Source organism: Notamacropus eugenii, chromosome 3, assembly GCF_028372415.1.
Source record: "Notamacropus eugenii isolate mMacEug1 chromosome 3, mMacEug1.pri_v2, whole genome shotgun sequence".
Classification (NCBI taxonomy): Eukaryota; Metazoa; Chordata; class Mammalia; order Diprotodontia; family Macropodidae; genus Notamacropus; species Notamacropus eugenii.
Window position 1 is genome coordinate 391,486,647 of NC_092874.1, and position 26,777 is coordinate 391,513,423.

The following is a 26,777-nucleotide window of genomic DNA, read 5'->3' on the forward strand; positions in this document are numbered from 1 at the left end:
CAGTTGTGTCTGACTCTCTATGACCCCATATGGTGTTTTCTTGGCAAAGATACTGGAGCGGTTTACCATTTCCTCTTTCAGCTCATTTTTACAAATGAAGAAACTGAGAAACAGGGTTAAGAGATTTGCCCAGAGTCACATTACCAGCAAGTATCTGAGCTGGATTTGAACTCACAGAAATGAGTCTTCCTGACTATAAGCCAGGCACTCTATCCACTGTGCCACCTAGCTACCCTTGCTGGGCATTTAGAGGGTACTTAATAAATACTATTTATATAGGTTGTGGTGATACATTTTTTTTAGACTAGCTGAAGGACATTTGTGAATAATACTCCACTGGTCAGCAGACCACCTTTGAGATACCACTGCTCTACCCAACATTATGGAAGGATTTAAGTGCCTGCACTTAAGAGTGTCAATGTCTCAAGTAGGGGGACTCCTCTTTGTATCTGACATTGATTTTAAATGTTTGTTTCTGTCACTGAAGGAAGAGATGATATGTCTGGCTCACACCCTGACTAATCTCTAACATCCCATCTCCTGTAGTTCTTACAACACAGAACTGTATTGCTAACACAGGAATGTAGGTGTGGAGAAAAAAGTTACTCAGGGCCAGAACATTAGAGTACAATTTGGAAATACTTACCTTGTCCTAAATTGATTTCCTCAGTAGTTCTATGTATTTTATGCATTTAGAAACAGTATCTGGAGAAGAAATCTATAGACTTCATCAGAGTGCCAGAGGGGTCCATAACACACACACAAAAAGGTTAAGAACTCTCGTTCTAGAGCAGAAAGATTTCTAAGCCCTGGATGCTGGAACATCCATTTCAAACAAAAGGCTATGTTATATAATTCCCAAGTAATATGAAGGTCTTTTGATCTAAAGAGTTCTGGAATAGATGTTTTCTCAGAAAGTGAAATTATCTTCTCTTTCTCATTTTTTAAAATTCCTTTTTACAACCTACCATTGTTTGTACAGATGCCAAATTTCCTTTTCTTTTTTTTTTCCGTCAGAGTTTATATTGCTCTGGAATCATGTTAGCATAAGTCTGCAAATAAGAAGACTCTATTTTTGTTTTGTTTTAGTAGGTAACTCTCAGGGGCAGGGCCGGATTTGGAGTCAGGAACAGCTGAGTTTGAGTCCCTGCCTCACATGTTTTCTAGCCTACAGGACACCTTGCACAAATTATTTATTCTCTCTCAGTCTCAGTTTTCTCATCTGTAAAATGGGGATAATAATAGCACTTGCCTCACGAGGAACAAGAGATGATAGAAATAAAGGATTTTGCAAACTTTAGTGTATATTATAGATGTTACCTATTATAATTTAGTACACTGCTTAAAGTTAAACTTACTAGGTGCTTAGGAACAATGTCTCAAGTGGAAAGAAAAGTGCGAACCCCAACTCTGTCACTGAACTATTTGACTTTCAGCCAATCACTTCTCTGACCTTTGTGTCAGAGGCGGCACTTCCTTCACCTGTAAAATAAAAGGCTGTCCTCGATGACCTCTGTGTTGTTCAGTTGAACCAACTCTTTGCGACCCCATTTTCTTGGCAAAGTTATTAGAATGGTTTGCCATTTCCTTCTCCAGCTCATTTTACACATGAGAAAACTGAGGCAACCAGAGTTAAGTGACTTGTCTAGGGTCACACAACTAGTGTCAGAGGCCAGATTGGAACTCAGATCTTCCTCACTCTAGGTGCAGCCATTAGCATTGCCCACTGATCAACGTAGAAGGCTTCGGAGATCCCTTCTCTCTCAAAAGCCAATAAATATCTTGTGAACTACATGGCTTTTTAACAAGAAGACACACAAGCCTGCTAAGTTAGGGCAAGTTAAACTATCACAGCAAACAGGATTAGAATCAGAGCTTCTGTTATCACAGAACAAGGGCCACACCCTGGGCTCATTCCAAGCAGAATTCAATCCCACAAGATCCCAGTGCAAGCAAGTCTGGACCTCTATGAATTTACACGTTATGTCAGCCCCAAGGCTGTCCTTCCCCCAACAACAGCGGTCACAAGGCTTAGGAGAGGTGAGGTCATTACAGAGATGATTTAGGCAAGAAACATTTTTACCGCTGATAATTTAGGCTTTGGGCTTGAGTTATTCATGCAGACAGTCTGCGGCCATCAACTTATATAAGAAATTGTTCATCGTCCCATTTCCCTTAACCTGAGATGAGGAATCTTTATAAACAGCATTCTCCTTTGTAAGGAGAGGTTTTGCTCTTTAAAATATCTGCATTTCTATCTTGCAGTCAGTGTTTCCTCCCTCAAGTGGCTCTAAAGCTGTGGTTTTAAAAGCATGGTCTGAGAACTCCTGGATTTATGAGGTCAAAAACATTTTCATAATAATACTAAGACATTATCTGTCTATAAAATACTCCTCCCCTTTCTAACTACATATCTCTGTGGGACTGAATTTTCATCACATGCTTCAACCAAAACAGCTTATTGTAACAGACTGAATGCAAAAGCAAATATGAGAATCCAGCTGTCTACTATTAGATATTAGATTTGCAAAAATATGCAAAAAAATTCTCATTATTTTTTTTTTGTTTTGGAAAATAGTTATTTCTCATAATAGCATTTTATTTATATTAATATATGGAGTTTATTGTTATTTTGAAACAAACTGGTAAATATTTTAAAATTCGATCAGTTTTAAAGTGTAATCCATATCAACAGCTCTTTGGAGGTCTCCATAATTTTTAAGAGTGTACAGGGATCCTGAGATCAAATAGTTAGAGAACTGTTGCTCCCCTTTCCCCTAAATTGATTTACTCGGAAGAATTTGTTGAATTCCAAAGTGAGGCCTGGGGAGATTAAATCATGGAACGTCCAAGGTCATGCAGCTGAAATAAAGACAAGCTAGCATTAGAACTCAAGTCTTCTGCCTTCCTTCCAGGGCTCCTGCCACTAACTCATACCTCACCTTCCCTACTGCTTTAATTACTATTCTCCATACCCTCTCTATCAAGTATTTTCTCACACTTTGAGACGTATATGTCAACTAAAAATTTATGGAGAAGCCAGGAAGCCAGGAGAAGCCAGTACATACATATAGACATACATACTTACATACATACAACCCTGTGTCCCAGGGGCCCTTCAAAACTCTAGGCTCCCACAGACTGAATCCAATTATGAGAGAGGGGAGGGTCTGACCTCAACAGTGAGCTTCTCTCTTTGGCTCACTGCCCTTATCTGGAGGTGCTCTAGGTAAAAATCTCCCTATTTACCAATGGCATTGTTTGGGTTGGGTTTACCCAAATCTAGAGAAAGGGGATCTCTAGCTCTTGTACAAGCATAAAGGTGCAATCTGGGTGCTGGGTATGAGGCAGCCTTTATTTCACCCTACAGAAACAGCAAAAGATGTGTGTGCATGCCCATGTGTGTACGTGTGTGTGTGTTCCCACTTAACACAGCTAGCCAACTGGGGTTTGGGGGAACAGACTTCCTGGCTAATGTCCTGCATTTTAAACTAAAGGGTAGAAGACTCAGGAATTTTTGGTAGTGCTACAGAAATTGGAAAATAAATTCAACTGATGGATGACAGAGGAATAATCACCAAAGTGATATGGATGTATGTGCTGTTGGCAAAATAAACAGAAGATTGGGTATCACTCATATCATATTTCACAGTCTTTGAGATCGCACTTAGAACCCCAGACACAGCATGCTGATAATAGCAGAACACAGCGATAACCAACAGCCTTAATGCATTAAATGTTTGTTTTCCATCTAATGTTCTGAGAAGCAAATTTGAAATCTGCAAGTGACCAAACATGATGAAAAGGATAATGATTAACTTCCCAAAGGTAACTAAAGGTTACTTTGCATGGATATCCAAGCAAATCCTGCCTGACCAACAGTCACTTGGAGTCTGCTATATTATTTGCTCCCTCTTAAGAGACTTAGGCCTGACAGAGATCATCTGGCCCATTTACCTCATTTTTCAGACAAGGAAACGAATAAATGCTTGTTGAATTTTAACATGATGACCAGAGTTTAAGTGATTTGTCCAAATTCACAGAGAAAAAGTAAGCAGAAAAAATTGGTTGAGTACCTGGGTGTCCTAACTCCAGGTTTCTACACACTTCTCTATCATTTTAGATACTCTCCCCTTTCAACTCTCTCTATCTAGTGTTGACTCACCTTTGAGACCTTGGTAGAAAACATACTCTATAAATCTAAATTAATATTAATTTATAATTATATATGATTTATAGTTATCAGAAACCCAGAAAAGAGAGCCATTCTAAATCCACTAAAGCCATCTCATTGTACCTTAAGTGTGCTGGAACCAGTTCAAACCAGCTGTTAAATTTTCAGTATGAGCATTTACACCTCAGAAATCAGTAAACATTATAAATCAGGCGTTGATTTCTTGTTCTGTTGATTGTCTGGACTTAAGAAAATGATGGGGAAAATGTTAATAGGATAGATTAAATGTGTGAGTATATGCATTCATTTCACATACAAGAGTGGGTTGTTAAACATTTACCCGCACACCCCTGCCTAAACTTGGCTTGAGCTGTCCCCACTTCCATGTCTAGCCTTGCCCCAATCTGCAATGCCCTCCTTGCTCCTTTCTGCCATCTATAATTCTACCTATCCTTCAAGATGGAACTTAATTCTTGCCTTTTCCATAAAGGCTCTATGACTAGACCACCATATAGTGACCTCTCCCACCTCTAATAAATATTACTGTCCTCTTTCTTTATTATAATAATTTCCCTGAGAGTAAGGCATTTCATTCTTGGTATTTGCATCACCAGACATCAAGAGAAGCACCTAATAATAATAGGAGATTAAAGCTTTAATAGATTGGATAAACTGCTACCTACTTAAACTGTTAATTATCTTTTGGGGTACCTATCTTAATTATAGCATGCCCAGGGTTACCTAGCTAGTAAATATCTGGGGCCAGATTTGAACTCACAAAAATGAGTCTTCCTGACTCCCAAGTCCAGGGCTTTATCCATTCATTGCACTTGAAACATAGTAAATGCTTAATAAATTTTCATTTATTCATTTATTCATTCAACGGTCCAACATTCTGACATATTTTAAGAATAAATAGTCTTTGCCAGGCCCTTTGTTTGTTGTTGTTAATACAAAGAATATATTTCTTATTCTCAGGGAGATTCAGCATTCTTCACACAATAGAAATTGACTATAGAATCATGGTCATCTAGATGGTGCCATAGTTCACAGAATGCTGTGCCTAGAGTCAGGAAGACTTACCTTCCTGAGTTCAAATCTGGCCTCAGTCACTTCCTAGCTGTGTGATTCTGGGCAAGTTGCTTAACCCTGTTTGCCTCTGGTACCTTTGCCAAGAAAACCCCAAATGGGGTCACAAAGAGTCGGACAAAACTGAAAACAACTGAACAACAAGCAGAATCGCAAGACTGGAAAAAGACCTGCTCCCTGTCATTTTGCAGAAGTGGAAATTGAGACACAAAAAGGGGAAATAACTTGCCCAAGCTCATACAGGTATGTGGCACCAAGAAGAATTAAACCCAAGCCCTCTGTTCTGGACTGGGAAAGCTATATGCAGCAAGGAAGTCCCAATACCCTCCAAAATCAGGGGGAAACTGAGACCAAAAAAAAAGAAGAATGACTTGGCCAAGACCTTATTTAGTAGTTTAGTAGTCAAGCCTGGATAGAAACCCAGATTTCCCAAATCCCATTTATCACCCTATGCCACCCATTTGACTTACTGGTCACCTCCAGCCCTTAGTTAGTTTTAAATAACAATAAATCAGTGGAGGAAAAGAAAAAAAAGCTGTACTCTTGCTGGATCAGTCCTATTCGAAGGATATTTTGTCCGAATGAGCTGAGTGGCAGAGACTGTGAATGGTACACTAGGCTTGGGGTAGGTTTTAAAATATATATATTGCTCTAAGTAGCTTTTAACATGCTTGGAAATATTCTTCCACATTTTCCAAAAATGTGCACACCAAGATGAGAAGAGTAAATCAGTCCAGAGAAGCCTGCAGTGATGTCCTTGAAAGCCCGCTGAAGGAGAAATGAAGACATTGTCATTTTCTGCTATTGTCCACAGATTCCCATAATTGCTTGGTGTGAGAACCTGGCTGCATGTCCGGGCCCATTCATCATCTTGCCATCTTTGGGCAGCATGCAGTAGATAGGCAAATGTCGAACTCTTCATTTTACCTCGTTAGCAGCTCCAAAATGACAATGTCATAGTAATGAGGGGAACTTAAAATAACCACATTTACGTCAGCTCAGAATTTCTGAGAAGGATGAATGCTGCACATGTTAAGAGGAACCACTCTGATGGTAAATACTAAAACATAACAAAAATTCAAAAATTATTTAACTTTTTTTTTTTTTTAAGGCTTAGAAGGAAGCAATTAAGGAGTGGCCAGAGTGCTAGATTTGTAATAAGGGAGATCTAAGTTGAAATTCTGCCTCCTTCAAATACTTAATTGCTTTGCAACCCTGGGCAAGTCACTTTAATCTCTCTAGATCTGTTTCCTTATTTGTAAAACGGAAATGGGGCAGCTAGGTGGTACAGTAAATAGAGCATTAACTCTGGAATCAGGAGGACCTGAATTCAAGTACAGCCTCAGACACTTATTAGTTGTGTGACCCTGGGCAAGTAATTTAACCCTGATTGCTTCAAATAAATTAAAAAAAAAATAAAATGGGGAAAAAATGCCACCTACATCCCAGGGTTTTAATAAGGATCAAGTGAGATAACATATACAAAGTGTTTTACAAATGTTTTAACTATAATTCTATAAATGCTAAAACAATGAGAAATATAAGATTTATCAAAAATACCAAATTGATAGGTTACGCAAAAGGAGTCAGCTACTTAGATCTCACTAATTCAAGTCTAGCCATTTACGATCACTTTTTCTCTGACAACGGACAAACCACAATACTTGTCTAAGACTCAATTTTCTTACTTTTGGGACCAGGTGGGCTCTTAGGTTTGCTGTGCCTCTAAATTCATAATCTTGGTAACACACACACACACACACACACACACACACACACACACACATACATACCATTTGCTGAGGAAGCAAGGGATTTAGGGTTTAAATGAGGCTGATTGGCTGTCTACAAAGTTCAGAAGATCAACTTATCTTGGATAAGTGCTCAGCCCTCCACTTCCTGAAAAGATCACTCCAACTACAATTTCCTTATCCTGTATAGACTATCTCAGATCAAGGTAATGAAGTCAACTACCTCCCAGCAGAGACAAAGACAGGAAATGAATGTGATTTCATTGATCCCCCTGACACAGATATCAAGTAGTTTCATAAAACATTTGGTGGCCTCAAGTGACTTTGCTAAATCCTATGAAGTGAGCACTCCAATTTTTTCATTTTTATTCTCTGTTGATAACCTCTAACCGTCACTGCTTCTCTCCCTTTCCTGATTTTTTTTTAACAACCGCTCACTCAAACCCATTTTCAAAGCTCAATTCATAATACAAGTACCTGATTAGTCACCTTGCTTCTCATTACAAGTCAGACTGACTCAAAGACAGATTAAGTGAAGCTCCACAGAATCAAATATAGTCCTCGAGGTTAAATCTACCTGAGAGTTTTTGTCTAAAACTCTCTTTTGTAGGATAGCAACTTGCTATGGCAAGCCTCCCTCCAAGGCAAACTAAATGAGATCTTCTGTGAAAAGGAGCCTTAAATGGAAATGAAACGTCTCCTTTCTAGAAGATGATGTGAAAAGGCATCATGGGACAAAGGTCCTGACTGAGGGAGACTCTGCCTCTGTCCCTGTTTACTCAAAATGATGGGATTTAAGGTGGGAACACTTTTGTGGCGTTATTTGAATCACACCAGAAGGGCCCACAAGCCAAAACTTCCCCCTATGCTTGGGAGCCCCCGTGCCTGTAATGGTTTCCAATCATTTTGGGGATACCTATTTTTGGTCTCTTCTTAAAAAAAAGTGCATCAGATATAACCTATGTCAAAATGCATGCCCTCTCGTTGAGGGGGGAGGAAAAGAATTGGGAACTCAAAGTTTTAAGAAATGAATGTTAAAAATCATTTTACATATAATTGGGGGGAAATAAAATGTTAAATACAAATAAATAAAAAATGTGTACGCCTTTATAATTACTCAGGTAATGATGACTTCTCAGCTTGTGCTTTTTCTTCTGTTGGGGGGTTTAGATGCAGGATAGGCACTGGCTCTGGGGAAGGGTGGGGGCAGAGCTGAAACGGATCAAAGGTATCCAAAGGAAAGAAAGGAGCCAAGAAAAGGAGCTGAACGAGTCAAGTTGCCGTTGTTACAATGTTGCAAGCTCAGTCAGGGCACCCCTTTAACTCTGATGTTTTCCAGAACACATAGTTCATGTTTGCCCCCCATGAGCTGTAGGAGCCATTACAGATTCCCCAGACCCAGACATCAACACCTCCCGCACTTACTTCATAGGTTTGAACAGTGCTTGCCCATAATTCTGGAATGTCATGATGAGTTTTAGTTGAGTTCCCCCAGACTTCATTGCTGCAGAAGGGGAAAGGAAAAAACAAACATCAATTTTATCCCATGAATAGTAAGATAATTAAGTTTCTTTTATATTGAACAGCAAAAACATCAATAGCTAATATTTATATAACACTTTAAGGTTTGCAAAGCATTTTTCAGATATTCCATTCCTTACAACAACCCTAGGAGGTAGGTAGTAGCTAGTAAGAATAATTAACATTTATATAGCTCTTACAATGTGCCAGGCATTATGCTAAGTGCTTTACAATTATTACCTCATCTGAACCTCACAACAACAAGATAGGTGCTATAATTATCACCATTTTACACGGGAAGAAACTGAGGCAAGTGGAGGTTAAGTGATTTGACCAGGGTCCCATAGGTAGTAAGGGTCTGAGACAGGATTTGAACTCAGATCTTCCTGATTCCAAGTCTAACACTTGATACTGACCTCACCACCTTGCTACCTCAGTGACTATAGAAAAACTGGCCCATATTTTTCCTGTGCAGGATAGAAAGCTCTCATTCTGATATAATATAGATTTCTCTTCAGCCAGTTCTTTGTATTTCTTATAGACTGCAGACACACCACACACAGAATACAATTCTTTGACTGTACAGGTAACACTACTCTAACTCTTGCCTCTAGAATGCTTCAACTCAGAGAGGAGAGTGGTTAACTGTTTGGGGTGAAAGGGGTGCTTAAGTAAGCACTTTGGAACTGTACTTGACAAGTCAGCTGGAAATGAAACTCATTCTCCTAGACCTTTGTTCTACTGTTTGACATTTAAGCAGAACAAGAAAGGATGAGACCCAGTGACCTACCTATTTCATGATCCCCTACAAAGGTCTGAGTCTGAAAATCTCATCAAAAGATGGAAGAGATAAACATCCATTCTGACCTTGGTTTTTAAGCACTGAGAGAATTCAGTGAATTTAGATACTGATGGGAGAGGCAATAATGAAAGAAGAAAAGAGGGCAAGGAGGTGATCCAGCAGATCTCAAGTCCAAGTGACTGAGTTCAAATCTTGGCTCTGACACTCTGTGACCTTGTCAAATGAGAAAATTGAAGTAATGGCCTCAAAGGTTCCTTCTGGATCTAAAAATCTAACCACTATGATTCTAAGGTTATAAGTTTCTTCATAACATTAGTTGGTTGGGTGTTGCACAGAAAGTGTCATCTTTCAAGATAGGCATAGGGTGATTCCCTAAGAAAATCTGACCATCCTCCTTCTCCAATTCCTAACGTTTGTATCCAGATGAAAATACATTATAATAAATATCCAGGCCCAACTGTGGCAGAGGAAAGATTGTTAAAATAATAATAATAATAACAGTTTATAATAAGCTATTACTTGCATATGTTGTTGCTGATTCAGTTGTATTCAAGTCTTCATGACCCCATTTAAGGTTTTCTTGCAAAGATACTAGAGTAGTTTGCCATTTTCCTCTCCATCTCATTTTACAAACAAGGTCAAGTGACTTGCCCAGGGTCACACATTTAATAAATGTCTGGGGACAGATTTGAACTTGTGAGGATGACTCTTCCTGATTCCACACTCAGTGCACTATCCACTGCATAACCTTGCTGTCTAGTAAGCACTCAATAAATGCTTTTTGCTTTATTGGTAGTTATATGAAACTCAGAGTTTACATGGACTTTATAACTAGCTGGGTGAGGTACTAGACAGAGTGCTGGAAGTCAGCAAGTCAGGAAGACTTGACATTAAATCTGGCCTCAGACACTTACTAGCTGTGTGACCCTGGACAAGTCACTTAACCTTGTTGGCCCCAGTGTCTTCATCTGTAAAATGAGCTGGAGAAGGAAACGACCAACCACTCTAGGATCTTTGCCAAGAAAACCCCTAAATGGGGTCACAAAAAATCAGATACAACTGAACAATATATTTTCAAACCTCAGATTAAAGGGTCATAGTTTTAGATCTGAAAGGGACCTGAGGGGTCCAAAGATCACAGGAATATAGATCTACTAATAATAACAAAAATAGCAACTAGCATCGATTTGGCATTTCAAGGTTTGCAAAGCATTTTTCACGTCATCTTGGTTTATCCTCACAATGACCCTGAGAAATAGATGTTATTGTTATCACCCCAATTTAAAGATGAGAAAACTGAGGCTCAGAAAGGTTAAATGAATCGATCAGCACCAATCATCTAATAAATGTCTGAGTCAGGATTTGAACTCTGGTCCTCATGACTCCTAAGTCCAACCCTCTATGCACTGATCAGTTAGTTGATCAGAGGTCACCTAATTCAAAGCTCTCATTTTATAGATGAGAAAACAGAGACCCAGAGAGGACAGATGATTTGCACAAGCCTTGCAAGTGGTAGAGTTGTCATATAAACCAATCCTAGGCTGTCCTCTATCTTTAATACCAGCAAATACTCTTTCTACCATAGCATACTGTTCAATATATCCCAACCCCAACCCCAAATGAAACTGCTTCTGTCTCCCCGCATCAGCCACCTGACTACTCAGTGCCAAACAGCCAGGAGCCCCAGTCTTCCTAAATCAGGGTAAATGCTCTAATTCACAGAGATACAAGTCAATATTTGGTGTTTTTTGTTTGATGCTTTTTTGTCTGAGGCAATGAGAAGTCTGGGAATGCAACTAAGCCAGCTCAGATGGCATCAGAGTTCAGGACAGTGAATGTATGGTCCAGAAGAAAAATGCTGATGAAGAAATGCTTCTGATGAAGTGAAAAACCAAATCAATGATCCAGGTAAATCAGGTAAATCAATCCAACAAGTCACCTTCACCTGAAGGTTTTAGGCCTGTTGGCTAATAGAGTAGAAGAAGAAGCAGTAGCTTACGAAATAGACTTTTGTAACTAGACCCAATTGGATCTTTTAGCCCTTCTTCTCTCATTTTTGTAGACCCAAAATGAGAAGTCCAGAGAATGGTAGTGGGAAGCCATTTGTCCAAGGTCAAATAGCCTGGCTTCCTCATCTGTTAAAGAGGAGAGGGCTGGGTAAGGCCAACTTTGTGGCAGATCTCTTCTAGTTCAGTCTACCATTCCATTGTTTGAATGAAGGAGGCAGCTGTGAAGTTCTTATTTGCTTCAGAATGTGACTATTACCAAGGTTCCCTTATTCATTCACCCAAGGGAGGCAGATACTGAGTTAAAAGCAGACAATGGAAATGTCCAGATCTTAGAAGGATGCTGCTCTCTCCCAACAGCAGATGAGTATTTGCTTCAAGAATAGAGGGAGAGCAGAGATTTCCAGTTTCAACATTTGTAGATTCATTCAGCGAATATTTACTGAGCACCTCCTATGTAACATTGATGGTAAATTTGTTTCTTGTTTTCGCCTCTGAGGTCAAACAAAGAAAACTAATTGCCCTTCCATTTGACAGCCCTTAACATACTTGGGAGAAAGAAGTCCCTACTAAGTCTTCTCTTCTCCAAAGCTCTAAAACTCCCCAATTCTTCCAACTGATCCTCATAAGGTATGACCTGAAGGTCATTCATGTTCCTGGTCACCCTTCTTTGGACACTCTCCATCTCATCAATGCCTTCCCTAAAATGTGGTTCCTAGAACAGAATACAAAGCTCCAGATGCTGCCAGACCACAGCAAAAATCAAACAACCACCTTCCTTATTCCAGGATTTCATGTCTCTCTTAATGGAGTTTAAGATTTTATTAGCTTGACAAATACAATGACCAACAAACAGGCAGTCAGCAAAGTGGCTTAATGGATAAAGCACTGGGCCCGGAATCTGGAAAACCTGAGTTCAAATCTGAACTCAGATGCTTATTAGCTATGTCATCTTGGGCACGTCACTTAACCTTTGTTTGCCTTAATAAGGAAATGAAAACCACTCTAATATCTTTGCCAAGAAAAAGCCATGGATAGCACTGGCATGCTATGGTCCACAGGGTTGTGAAAAGTTGGGCAAGACTGAACAACAACAAACAGATAGGTGCTGAACTCAAGCAGATTGTGGCATACATTTTTGGACATGACCAAAGTGGCGATTTGGTTTTTGCTTTATTATGCCTATCTGTTATCTGGTTTTTGTTTTTCTTTTCAGTGGGGGAGGGGAAGGGAGAAATGGACTGGGAGGAAGAGGGAAGTTAGGGACAGACTTGCCTTCTTCCAAAAAAAACAAAAACAAAGAAAAGAAAGAAACGTTGGTCACTGAAGCATTTACCCAAAAGAAAAGAATAATATAAGAGAAAAGAAAATGTCCACAAGGAACCACAGACAATCAGGACAGTTTTGAAAGTTACATGTTGAATTTCTTATACTTTAAAAGTCTTTCATAATGGAGATTTGAGATCTTATGCACATTCTTCTTTTGTGCTACTACATATGGAAGTTCTCACTTTATTTGGAGCTTGTTACATTCAGAAGGTGAAAATTCAGCATTGAGAACATTCAGAATAAAAATGTGTAAAGACTATATTAATTTTCTTGACTGCCTTATTATACTAATGACTCATACTGAGGCTTCAGCTCCATTAATATACACTTCTCTCCCTTTCCCCACCCCAAATCTTACTCCAATCTTTGTAGCAAAAAAATTTTTCTAGAAGAAGCACAATTACAATGGAAAGAGTACTAGATTTGGAGTTAATTTAAAATCCTTTTTCAAAACTTTTTTCTAAATTTAAAAATTTTTTTTAAAATTTAAAATCTTTTGCCCCTATTTGTATGACCCTGGGTAAGTCACATAACTTCCTGGGGTCCTGGCTTCTTTACCTGTAAAATGTGGGAAATGGATTAGATTGCCTCTAAAATCTTTTCCAGTTCAAAATCTTATGATCCTGCCTGACATATTTAAAAACAGTCCAACCAACTATACCTTTGTGACTGTTATTCAGTAATTTTCCCGTTGTGTCTGACTCTTTGTGACTCCATTTAAGGTTTTCCTGGCAAAGACGCTGCAGTGATTTGCATTTTCCTCTCCAACTGTACCTTATGATGACCTTATCCACAATCAAATATGACTATTTTGTTATTGTTGTGCATTCTTCATGTTTGAAGAGGACCACTGATATCATAGGTGATGTCCTGACTTGTATGTGAATTTGATTTAAGTGAGGCAAAGTTACACAAAGTTATCAGCCTCACTCCTTCTTCCTGAATCATCAAAGTCCAGAGGCAAGGCAAAAGTCAGGACAAGTGGTGATGGCTCAGGATGCAAAGGATGGTCTGCCTACTTCATGGTCATTGGAAAAAAAATGTTCTCATCTGCCCATTCCATTGGGGGAAATCTTCACATGCTTGGGGTAGACAATTCTCTAACTCACCAGTGGTTCTGAGGCTTGTCAGTTATCTTCAAACTAGTTTAGCCCATCTGCCAAGATAGTTTTACTTGGGTGCGGCTACTGCGCACGCTATAGCTTCTTGGAGCCACAGAGGAAAGTTGGGTAATGAGTGGACATGCAAAGGTGGCAGCCCTCACACAAAAGGTACTGGTCCTTCTTGAATATCTCATACACCGCCTGACTATTTTACATACTACTTGTATGGCCTTGAAACTTGTATGACACTGGGTAGGTCATTTAACTTCTTGAGCCTTGGTTTTCTCACCAATAAAATGAGAGAATTGGACTGGATCATCTCTTAAGATTTGTTGTCCAGCTCAAAATCCTGCCTGATATATTTTAAGACTGTTCAACCCACCATACCTTAGGAGGATCTTATCCAAAATCAAATATAGCTGCAGGATCATAACTGCTGTTGGTGTGAAAATTCATTGTGGTTGTTGATAATTCACAGGGGAATTTTCTTTTTCCCTTAGGGAAGTCCTATTGATTCTCATTCTTGCTGGGTCAAGAAGAAGATAAGGTGTTTTTGAGATTGTCCCTTACTTGATTTGGGGTAGGCTCTGGCTAGTCTTAACAGGTATTTATTCCTCGCAAACCATTCCTACAATAACATGTTTACTAACAGATGATCTGGCATTTTTAACTATAATTTTCATTTTCCATATGCCAGGAAAAGTGTAATTGAAATGAACATTAGACATGAGTAAAGCAGTTCAGTAGGGCTTTCACAGAACATCAGTATTTTCCACACCCTTGAAAATGCTCAGTTGGCCATCTTTATATGCCCGGAGCAGATGGCTACGGAGGAAGACAGAGGCTACAAATGGTACTCAATGACTGGACCAGCCTCTTAGCCAGGGTAGAAGGCTACATAATACAGTGATAGAATTAAAAAAGCTTGGCTCTCCGAGGTGCTTCATAAACTTCAGTAGACCCTCGTTTCAAAACGTCCAAACTCCCTGGTCTGGCACTGAATGACCACTGCAATTTGTCTGCAAACTGTCTTTCAGACCTTATCTCTCACCCCCATTTTACATGAGCATTCTGGTTCAACTGGAGTGGACTACTCACTGGTCACTGGGTACTTAGTACTTTCTACTTTTTGTGGCTTTGTTCTCATGCCTGAAATGGTCTCCCCACTCTGGGTCTTGGGCATCACTTCAACTCTCCATATATTTGTTTCCTCACTTGTAAAATGACATTTAAGTTCTTAGGACCCCTTGAGCCACTCCCAATCTCTTGGAATGCCCAGTCATGTGACACAGCAAAGGATAACAATAGAAAACATGATGGGGAAGAATAAAGTAATTCAAAATTCTATATTGGGCTCAAGATGAAAAGAAGGTAAAATGATTCATGAACTGAGGGGTGAAGAAGAAAAAAATACGTTCGTGCTTTTTGCTGTCATCATTCAGTTGTGTCTGACTTTTCATGACCCCATTTGGGGTTTTCTTGGCAAAGATACTGGAGTGGTTTGTCCTTTTCCAGATGAGGAAACTGAGGCAAACAGGATTACATGACTTGCCCAGGGTTACACAGTTAGTAAGTGTCTGAGGTCAGATTTGAACACAGATCTTCCTGACTCCAGACCTGGTGTTCTATTCACTGTACCACCTAGTTGTCCCAACAAAGTCAGTTGGGGCCATCTCTAATATGAGATAGAATATGCCCTCGGTATGCTGTAAACTCCTTGAGGGCAGGGCTCCCTTCAATATTTTGTCTTGTCCTTATACCCTCAGTGCCAGACAAAGTGCCTGGAGGAGGTACTTAATACACGATTGTTAATAGCTAATAATAACTAACATTCATACCATGCTTACTATGTGTCAGCACTGTGCAAAGGGCTTTACAACGATCTCATCTGACCCACACAACAACCCTGAAAAGTAGGTACTACTGTTACTGCTATTTTAAAGATGGGGAGACTGAGGCAAAAGGGATTAAGTACTACTACTTAATGGCTAACATATATTTATATTAATATACACACATATAAATATACATACACTTACAATGTGGCAGGCATTGAGCTAAGCACTTTATCATTATTATCTTAATTCACCCTCACAACAACCCTGGGAGGCAGGTGCTGTTATGTTTCCCATTTTACAGATGGGGAAACAGGCAAAGAGGGATGAAGTTACTTGCCCAGGGGTCACACAGCTATTAGGCATCTGAGATAGGATTTGAACTCAGGTTTTCCTGACTCTAAACCTGGTGCTGTATCTACTGTGCTACCTAGCTACTTCCCCCCCCTCTCCCAACATTTTTGCCTGGGAGAAATCAGTTTGCTTCCAAGGTGGAGTATAGATCAGAAAGGAGAGCATGAAGCCTGGGGAGTGAATGTTGAAGTAGTCTAAATGAGAGAGGCTTATCAACTTTCCCTTACACAGAGATTTTTACCTGGGATCTATGATCTTTTGATAACTATTTCAATATGATAGCTTTCCTTTCACAATCCCTATCTATTTTATTTCATGCAGGTAAAAACATTATTCTGAGAAAAGGTTCAAAGGTTGTACCAGATCTGGTGGCCAGAGAGCACCTTGACATACACTGAAAGATTAAGAACTAAAATATCCTCTTCTACAGGAAGCCTTCCCCAACCCTTCTTAACTCTAGCGTCTTCTCTCTGTTAATTATTTCCCATTTATCCTGCATCTAGGTATATTTGTGCATATTTGTTTACTGCCTCCCCCATTAGATACTCCTTGAGGGCAGGGACATCTTTTGGTTCTTTTTGTATCTTTGGCGTCTAGCAGATAGTAGTAATAAAAACTGTTTATTGATTGACTGAACCTCTGACTTGGTGTGTGTGTGTGTGTGTGTGTGTGTGTGTGTGTGTGTGTGTGTGTGTGTGTGTGTGTGTGTGTCTGTCTGTCTGTCTGTCTGTCTGTCTGTTTGTTAGGGAGAATTGGGGGGAGGAGGGCAGGGTTAATGACATGTAAAGAAGCCAGTCTCCTCTACCTACTCACCAAGGTACCCAGAGTAGGGCTTTGAATGTAATCTGTTCCTGGGGAATAGGGCTGTTAATGATACAGAATCACAAATTTGGAATACAGCTGGAGAACTTAGCAAATCCCTTCCTCTTTACAAAAAGCAGCTCCAACCTGAATTTTGTATCCCTGTTTATTAAACTTTTCTAAAAGTTCTCTCCAAGTAAGTAGGGCAAGATACATACCCAGACACACACACACACACACACACACACACACACACCCAGACACACACACCCACACACCTAGTTTAGCTGGACTGTAACCTTTTTAAGGAATTATCAGGTAATTCCTCACATTAATAAATAATTTAGCAGAGCTTAAATTCATGTGCTAAAGAGTCTTCTCTCTCTTATTAAATAAAAGACAGTGGCATACTTAAACCCCCATTAGATTTCTGCATTTCCTTTCAATAAGCAGGACCACTAGATAGACAACTCTTTAATTTTGTGATCCTGGGTCTGTGCTAGTGAGGTCACCAGCTTTTTTCCAATGCTTGTAATCCTTTTTTAAAAATATAACAAAATATGATGCAAATCGGGTCAGTCTAATTATTCTTCTGGAAGAGAATCCCTTGTGCATGACTGTTTTACTGACCCTTGTCTTTTACTGCATTACCAGCTTATCCCCAAGGAACAAATAAATAATTAGGAATTAAAGGGCATTAAATAACTCAAGGTTAGCAGATACTCCAGAAACTAGAAATTCTCCTGAACGAAGCTAACTGTTGCAGTTCATAATACTTTTGGGAGATGGAATTTTTTTTCCCTTAACTTTGGTTCCACCATATAAGCCAGAGGATCATGTAGAGAGATGATTTAATATCAATCAGTAATAAGGCAGGCCTTACGGGTTCATGGAAAGAAGAGGGATCTGTGTGATGTGTCTTCAGGTTGTGCGCTACTCAGTCACTCACTCATTTTGTTGGTTTGTTCAGTTGTTTCAGTTGTATCTGATTTTCTATAATCCTATTTTGGAGTTTTCTTGGCAAAGATACTGGAGTGGCTTGCCATTCCTTCTTCAGCTCATTTTACAGATGAGAAAACTGAGACAAACTGGGTTAAGTGACTTGCCCATGGCCACACAGCTAATAAGTATCTGAGGTCAGGTATAACTTAGGAAGATGAGTCTTCCAAAATCCAAGTCCAATGCACTTACCACGATGCCAACTAGCTGCCCACTAGCTCATACCAAACCTTACTTTTACTAAGAACAGGAAGAAAAGCTTTCCTTCTCCCAGAGAAAATGAGGCTTAAAATGTAAATTCCCTAAGAGAGGGAATACACTGGTCTAAATTCATACTAAGGTATAAATGACTAATGTCCATTTTTTTTTTTTCCAATGGCAAATTTTGATCAGAGGGAGAGGACAGAGAACATCAAGCCCTGGGAAATAAGGGGCTGGGGATAAGGCACAGAGGGAGGAAAGGGGTTCAGAAAGACCATGAGCTTTGAGGGCAAGGCTATGCTCAATGCTACATCTAGGGGAAACTAATAATTGACATCTATATAGCTCCTTAAAGCTGACAAAGTGATTTACATGTATTATCTCATTTTAGTCTCAGTCTCAGTCTGTGAGGTGGGAATCTATTGGAACTGTTTGATTTTACAGATGAGAATACCAAGGCTAACAGAGGTTAAGTGATTTGGCTAAGAGATGTAACTTCCAACAATGAACTGGTGTTTCACTCAACTAAACGGCACGGTCTGCCTTTGTCTGGCACTTCACAGGCACTTAATAAATGTTAACTGATCAAACAGATGGAGAGAAAAGCATGGCAGCATGTTAAAAAGTTAGAGCTGGAAGAGCCTTGAAAGGTGATCTACTCTAGTACCTCATTTGACAAATGAAGAAACTAGGTTGAAGGGAGACTTTTAGACAAGTGACTTGCCCAAGAAAACACAAGTCAGAGGTGAGATTTGAACTGAGATTCTCTGACTCCTAAACAAGTTTCTTTCCACTACACTATGACTTTTAACCATGAAAGTTAAAGTGGAAGAGCAGGATTCAAACCAAGAACCTCTGCCTCCATATAAAACATGCTTCTCCTCTAAAGAAAAACAAAACAAAACACATCACCATAGAAATCAGCAATGATACATAAACATGAAAACTTGGAAGGTACCTCTAGGTGTGCTAGTAAAATTCCCTAATTGGCATTTGGTCAGTTTAAAATCAAGGTTACCCTCATTAATATCCTAAGTAACAGTGACTAAGTTTTATGAGTAACTAAATTTGGCAAGCAGTCCAACCCTCTCCTCGGTTTCCTGGAAAATCTGAGGTGGGATCCCACATAGAGAGATGCTGACATTTCTGGCTAAGCAAGGGAGAATTCTATTCACCAGAAAGAAAAAAAAAAAGAAAGACTGGCACAGATCCAGAGAATTGTAGAATATTGGAGCTGCAAAGAGAAGGCCTTCACGCTAGTTTTATAGACAGAATGGAAGAATGTGGGACAGAAAAGAGTGTAATTATGTAGATGCAAAACCACTGGAAGAAATGAACTCCCCAAAGTGAGTAGTAGTTCAGTAACTTGGAAGGTTTCTAGTGACCTTCCCCAGGAATTTGGGTTTGTCTTCATTTTTTGTAACATTTTTATCAATGACTTGGAAAAAGGTAATGGTTATTTACAAATGACACAATGCTGGGAAAGAAGAATTGTACTTTTGATGTTAAAGTTATGATGCAAAAAGGATGAACCAAATCTAGTAAGATGAAACTGAATGGAAATTGACAAAGATTTGTGTTTACAATCGACAAGCATCTATTAAGTGCTTACTATGTGCCAAGAGTTGTACTAAACAACAGGACAGAAGTGAAAGAATAACATGCCATCAAGGAATTTATATTTTAAATCAACTTTGAAAATATAAAATATTTGAAAATATAAGTTTGTATGAAAATAGTCAGGGTTTCTGATGCATTGTGAGTTCAATATGGCTCAATGTGGCAACCAAAAAAAAAAAATAACCTAATGCAATCTTGGGCTGCATTAATCAATCAATTTATTAAACATTATATGCTGCTCACTGAGAATATAGATGTAAAAATAAAATAGTTCCCATGTTTACCAAACTTATATTCTGTTAGAGGAAACCACACATATACATCTAAGTATGTGTATAAGGCAAATACATGGTATGGTAAATATGTGAGTGACTGTGTGTGTGTGTGTGTGTGTGTGTGTGTGTGTGTGTATGTGTATGTGTAATAGTAAGGAAATTTGAAGATCTTCCCTGCCCCTTAAGAGGCCCAGGTGACCTGCTTTGAGCTTTGACCCAACACACACAGTTTGAGTCACACAAAACCTATAGTGGGAGGAGCTTGCTGAACAGGTGGAGCAGGAAGGGCAGAGCTGAGAGAGAGTGAGGCAGAGCAGAGCAGAACAGCTAGTGTGAGTGAGAAAGGGTGGAATTTTGCCTAAGGGAGCTTGTTTGTGGGGAGGACTAAAGGAGGGAAGGCTTGGGGATGGTGGTCCTCCCTCTCTTGGTACTGTGTACAAACTTCCTTGTTACCAAGGTGGAATTGGCTTTCTGGTATCTGAATGAATATTTTAGTTTCATGTTTGAGGAAGAGAGTTTATACTTTGCAAATTTACACCGGAAATACCTATGCATATCTATAGATGCTTCTATGGGTATCACATTGAAATATTACAGTATGTATGTGTAAATTGGAAGCTCAGGAAAGGTCTCTTGTAGGAGGTGTGTTGGAGCTAAGCTTTTCAAGAAGGTAAAGATCCTAAGAGGTAAAGATGAGGAATAAGTACATTCTAGGAATGGGGGACAGACTATACAAAGGCATGGAGGAAAGAGATGCCATATCATATGCGAGAAACAGCAAGAAGGTCAGTGTAATTGAACCAAAGAATACATGAAACAGAGTTAGGTTTCTAAACCAGGAAAGGTAGCTTCAAGCCAGATTGTGAAAGGCTTTAAAAACCAAACAAAGGCACATATATTTGGTTGTAGAGCAAAGGGAACCCCTGAAACTTAACAAGCACAGGAATGACTGCCAACTCTCTGCTATAAGAATATTACCATGGTAGTTATGGAGAACTCACACACAAGGCAAGAGCTCACATGGAGATCAGAAGAAGCAATACAAGAACAGTTTCAAGGTCTCCCTGAAAAACTATGGAATAGATTTGTGAGACATGGGAGATGTTGGCGCAAAGAAAGCACCGTGCTCTATGAGCAAAGCAGAATTGCAATAACTCAGAAAGAACATGAGGTACAAATTTAGAGCCATCTCCACTCCAAATGTTCATACGGACCGCTTGTGCCTAACCTAAGCTTGTATTGGTCTGATCAGTCACAGTCGAGCATACTGCACCTTAACCTTGGGGTTGGCATAGTTGTAATATGTGATGTTGTTTTGGTCCTTTTTGAGAAGAAAAGGATAGGAGTTATGGAGAGCAGGGGTTAATGCCACCAGTTTTTGTACAGTTTTTGTAAGACTTAAAAATAGCTTTTGCATTTTAAAATAGGGTTTTATCATACTTAAAAATATGTTTTTAAAGATGCAGCTGGAGGCCTACAAAAACTGTTGGGATTTGGCCTTCAGTATATTTTGCTATCCCAAGGGGTACAGGATAGAATGGAAAAAGGAGGGTGTTAGGGAAGGGGAAAGAGGAAGATGAAAAAAAAAAAGATGATTTAGGAAGCTCCTGAAAAAATCCAGGCAAGACATGAGGGCATGAACTAGAGTACTGGTTATGTAAGAAAGAGGACAGGTGTTGTGGAGGTGTAATCGAACTGGTTGGCAAGTCACTGGATATGAGTTGGGACTGGGGTGGGGAAAAGAGTAAGAGTGAGAGAGGATGAAGACTATAGGTTGACTAAAGATGTGAATCTAGGTTAGTAGAAGGATGGTTGTGCCCCAAACAGAGGTTGATAAGTTAGAAATAGAGATATGTTTGGGGGGGAAAGGATGACTTCTGTTTTTGACATATTTGCTGGATTTGAGATGCTTATCGGTCATCTGGTTTGAAATGCCCAATGGGAAGGTGATAATGTGAAAACAGAGCACATTTGAGAGTTTAGGGATGGATAAAAAGCCAGCCTCAGAGCCATCTGCAGAAAGATGATCATTGAACCCATGGGAGCTAATGAGATGATCAAAAGAAGAGTTTAGAGAGAAAAGAGAAGAGGTCCCTGGATAGAGCCTTACTGTGCACACCCATAGTTCCAAACAGGTCATGAATGATCATCCCAGCAAAGGAGATGAAGGAATGGTTAGAAGGAGGAGGAAAGCCAAGAATTAGCAGATAGGAGAGAATGAATGGTCAGCAGTGGTAAATGTTTCAGATAGGTTGACAAGGGTGACAATTGGATTTAGCAACTAAGAGAATTATAGTGTCCAGGACCAGGGAAGGTGAAAGGGGATAGGGAGTGGGAATAATCCCTCTGCACTATGCCCTTGTCAGATCACACCTGGAGCATTATGTAAGTCTCAACTTTATAACTGAGGAAGGCCATTGAGAGGATCCTGAAGCAGAGGGAGCCTGAGATTAAGCCTTATGAGAATCGGATGAATTAACTATAGATGTTTAGCCTGGAGGAGAAAGGATTTAGGAAGGACATGAGAGCTGTCTCCAAGTATTTGAAGATCTGTCAGAATGATAAGGAATTAAAATCATTGTGCTTGGCTTTAGGGAAAGAATTAGAAGCAATGTATGAAGGTACCAAGGAAGCAAATTTTGGCTTGATATCAAGAGAAGTTTCCTAAGAGTCAGAGATATTCAAAAGTGAAACATATCTTAGGGTATCAGATTTATCCTTATTTTACAGATGAGGCTCAGGGAGGTTAACACATGTTCTCACAGTTAGCATCAGAGTCAGGATTTGAACTCAGGCCTCTGTACTGTATACACATTACCTCTCAAAAATCTAACCCCTTTACCTTCCTCACCTCCTGTACATACACACACACACACACACACACACACACACACACACACACACACACACACACACACACACATTATTTCTTGTAAGTGGTTCTAACTCTGCCTCTAAAATAAGAAAAACAAAGCTAAAACATCTTCCATTTCACAAATTCCATTAAATCAGGGGACCTGGGTTCAAATCCTACCTCACTTACTACCTATCAGACCGTGGACAATCAATCAAAATGGACAATCAATCAAAAACAAACAAACAAACCAAAAATCCCTTTTCATAAGAATCTATTACGTGCCAGGCACTTGAGATGCAGAGACAAAAATGAAAGAGGCTCTGTCCTCAAGAAATTTGCTTTTTAGGGAGAGAGAGAGAGAACATATATGCCTATCAGTATATACAAAGGTATATTTTTAAATGTACATTTATAGGTATATACCAAGGATTTACAAATAAGTACAAGGTACTTTTGTGGGGATGGCACCAGCAGTTGAAGGTGATAAGAAAGGTTTCCTGTAAGAAGTGAGTTGAATTTGGAAAGAAACTAGGGATTCTAAGATTTAAGACAAATGACTTAGCTTGCCTGGGCCTCAGATTTCTCATCTATTACATGAAGAGGTTAGACCAAATAGCCTGTAAGGTCCCTTCGGTCTCTACATTGAAAGGCAAGTACGTGACAAGGTGGACAAACCACTGGTGCTGGAGTCAAGAAGATCTAGGTTACAATGGACTCTTGAGGCAAAATGCCTTCCACATCCAGACAAAGAACTATGGAATTGGATTGCAGAATGAAGCAGACAATTTTTTTCTTGTGTTACGTTTTGTTTTGTTTCATGGTTTCTTCCATTCATTTTAATTCTTCTATGCAACATGGCTAAAGTGAAAATGTATTTAATAAGAATGTATGTGTAGAACCTATATAAGATTGCATGCCATCTTGGGGAGGGAGGGGGGAGAGGGAAAAATCTAAGATATATGGAAGTGACTATAGAAAACTAAAAACAAATAAAATTAATGAATTTTTAAAAAAGAAAAAAAGAAAAAAGATTTGGGTTAAAATCTGAGCTCAACTAGCTATGTGACCTTGGTAGCTTAACTACTGCTAGCCTCAGTTTCCCCAACTGTAAAAAGGGGACCTCCCAAGGTTGTGAAAATCAGATGAGATAATATTTATAAAGTGCTTAGCACAGTGCCTGGCATATAGTAGGCATGTAAATACTAGCTATTTTTAATAAACCTTCAAATTTTGAAGAGATCATAGCTTCCTATCATCTCTTCTCTTCATCCTGTGTTCCTTCAACCATTCTTCATCAACCTGACTGATTTCTGCTGGACATCCTCCAGACTGATTATACCATCAACAATGTAGCTCCCAGAAAGAAAGAGATATAAGGGTACTGATGGGGTCTATGCAGGGTAGGCTAACTAACAGGGACCATTGCCTCTCTCATTCTTCATAACTGCAGCCCAAGATTTCATTAATTACACATGGGTTTTGGTGTTACACATCCTGCCAACTTACAATGAATTTACAATTTCTGGAAACTACTAGATTTTCTTCACATGAACCCCTATTCCCACCATACCTCTCCACCCTAAACTGAGAATTGTGTTTTCTGTCCTCAAGAGACTACATTTATCCGTATTAAGTTACTAAATAATTCCTGTCCTTTAACCCAGCTGTAGCACTGCTATGGCTTTATCCCAAAGACATCAAAGAAAGAAGAAAAGGCCATTATTTATATGCAGAAATATTTATAGCAGCTCTTTGGTGAAGTGGTAAAAAACTGGAAACTTAAAGGGATATCCATCAATTAAGGAATGGTTAAATAAGTTATGGTCCACAAATGGGATTTAACACTATTTATGCTGTGAGAAATGAGGAAAGAGATGATTTCAAAGAGACTTGGCGAGACTTACATGAACGGATGCAGAGTAAAGTGAGAAGAACCAAAAGAACGATTTATACTTGAATCTCAGTTTTTTACAGAATGAACAATTTTGAAAACTTATATAAACTGACGAAAGATGAAATTAACAGGAGAAAAATAAATATGAAAACAACATAAAGACAAGCAGCATTGAAAGTTCAAAGAACTCTGGTCAGTGTAATGCGTATGCATGATTCCAGAAGATCAGTGAAGAAATGTGTTATATATATTACTAAGAGGTGACAGATTTGGTTCACCAAACGAGATGTCTATTTTTGTATATATCCGCCCAGGGAATTTCTTTTGCTTGGTTAGGAGTATTTGTTACAAGAAATTTATTTTTCTCTTCTTTTTACCCTTAATGGGGTATGACATGAGAGAGTGAGAGAACGAATTTTTGTTATTTTTTTTTAAATAGGTGGGGACAGTATTAGAGATGTGAAATGTTGCGTAAACTTTCAGGTGGAGGGCACTGTATTCCTAACTTTACTTAACTGTTTTACTTTGTTACAAAAGACTATTCAGAAAGCAAGAGTAATCTGTAAGTTTCTGGAATGTAAAGACAAAATGAATCAAAAAGATTATTTTTTTCTTTTTTTTTTTAAGGGGACCCTACACATGTGATTTAACCAGGGAAAAAATACAAGAACTATTAATTTTCTTATCCTGGACATTCTAATAATTGAAGACAAAGACTGCATTAATTACATTTTTTTTGATGTCACATATCCTACTGGCAAATTATTTAGCCTGGAAGGAAGAAATTTACAGTTCACTGAAACTGCTACATTTTCTCCAAATAAACTGCTATTTCCAGCCATGCTCCCTCTGTCCCAAACAAGAGAGCTTTGTTTTTTGCCCCTAAGAGAAGGCCTTTACATTTCTCCCTATTCTGAAAACTTTATAATATATTTAAAAGGATTAGTAAGTTGCACATAATAGATTTGCAGTTTCATGTGAAATCACCTTTTTTTAAATTATAGCATGTTACTTAAATACTCATTTTATTTTACAAATTAAAAATGAAAGTTTTTTAAAATTACATTTTGTTGTCTTTGGTCTACCACTCTGGCCTGTCAAGATCTTTTTTCTTGATTCAATCATTCAAATTATGTGCCTCCCTTCCATTTTATGTCATCTATAAATTATATAAGGTGCCATCTACACTTTCATGAGTCATTAATGAAAATGTTGAAAAGAACTAGGTGAAGGACAGAGCCCTGGCAAAAGTCTGTAACAGACTAAGATGTGGACTGTAAGGTCCCTGAAGGAAAGGACTCTCATTTTTGTTTTTGTGCCTCTGGTGGCCATAGGAGATGCTTAATAAATTATTTTTGATTGATCAATTGAATCATTCATTTACATTCTTTCAGTCAACCAATTCTGAACCCATAAGATGATATTATAAGCATGTACCATGTGGTCATGTGTATGACTAAAGTCATGTCACACCTCTGAGCCTCATTTGAAAAATGGAGATATTGGACTGATGATTTCCAATGCTCCTTCAAAACAATCTATTATCCTATATACAATGGGGAGGAAACACCCAGAAGACTCATCATTTTTATTTTTTCTTAATTCATATATTTATTATCACTGAATACTGTTTATTGATTATTTACTGGGCCTTACTATAGAGTATTATATGAGGACCTTCCTTTCTGAGATAGGAATCATCCTGACTTTTCTGGGGAGAGGATTCACCTCTTGAGGCCAAATCTGTTGAGAGTTGGAAGCTATCAAGATAAGGCAATGGGTATATGGCTCTCTCAAAATGGAGCTTTCCCACACATAGGGCAGTTCTTATTTTTTGTCAGTGTGAACAAATGACTAGTAGGTGCCTTAAGCAGCTTTTTCTAAAGCCCCTAATTCCTCACTGAGGTGAAATTCTACCATAAGAGATTCATTCCTTTGGGATAAATATTGTCTTCTCACAGTTCCCTGGGAGGAGTGGCTGAAATGACTAACACCTTAGTGTGAACTGCTCCTGAGTTAAAGAAAAATGGGACATCCAGGGAACTTGGCTGAGTTAAGACCAAGGAAAGGGGAGGTAGGGGCACAGAAAGCAATTTTTATTTCCTGTTTTATGCCAACCTCATCTGTCTTCCCACCTACATGATATCCTGAGTTCTTTGCTGCTGC

The 26,777-nt window shown here is 38.9% G+C and overlaps 1 protein-coding gene across 1 annotated transcript in view; it reads right to left on the reverse strand.

Annotated features, from left to right (window-relative positions):
* Window positions 1-26,777, reverse strand: part of FAM20C (FAM20C golgi associated secretory pathway kinase) — a 146,050-nt gene that overhangs the window by 101,396 nt on the left and 17,877 nt on the right. Inside the window, exon 3 of the mRNA XM_072597805.1 lies at window positions 8,440-8,518. Coding sequence (XP_072453906.1) covers window positions 8,440-8,518 — 79 coding nt within the window. The remainder of the gene's footprint in view (window positions 1-8,439; window positions 8,519-26,777) is intronic.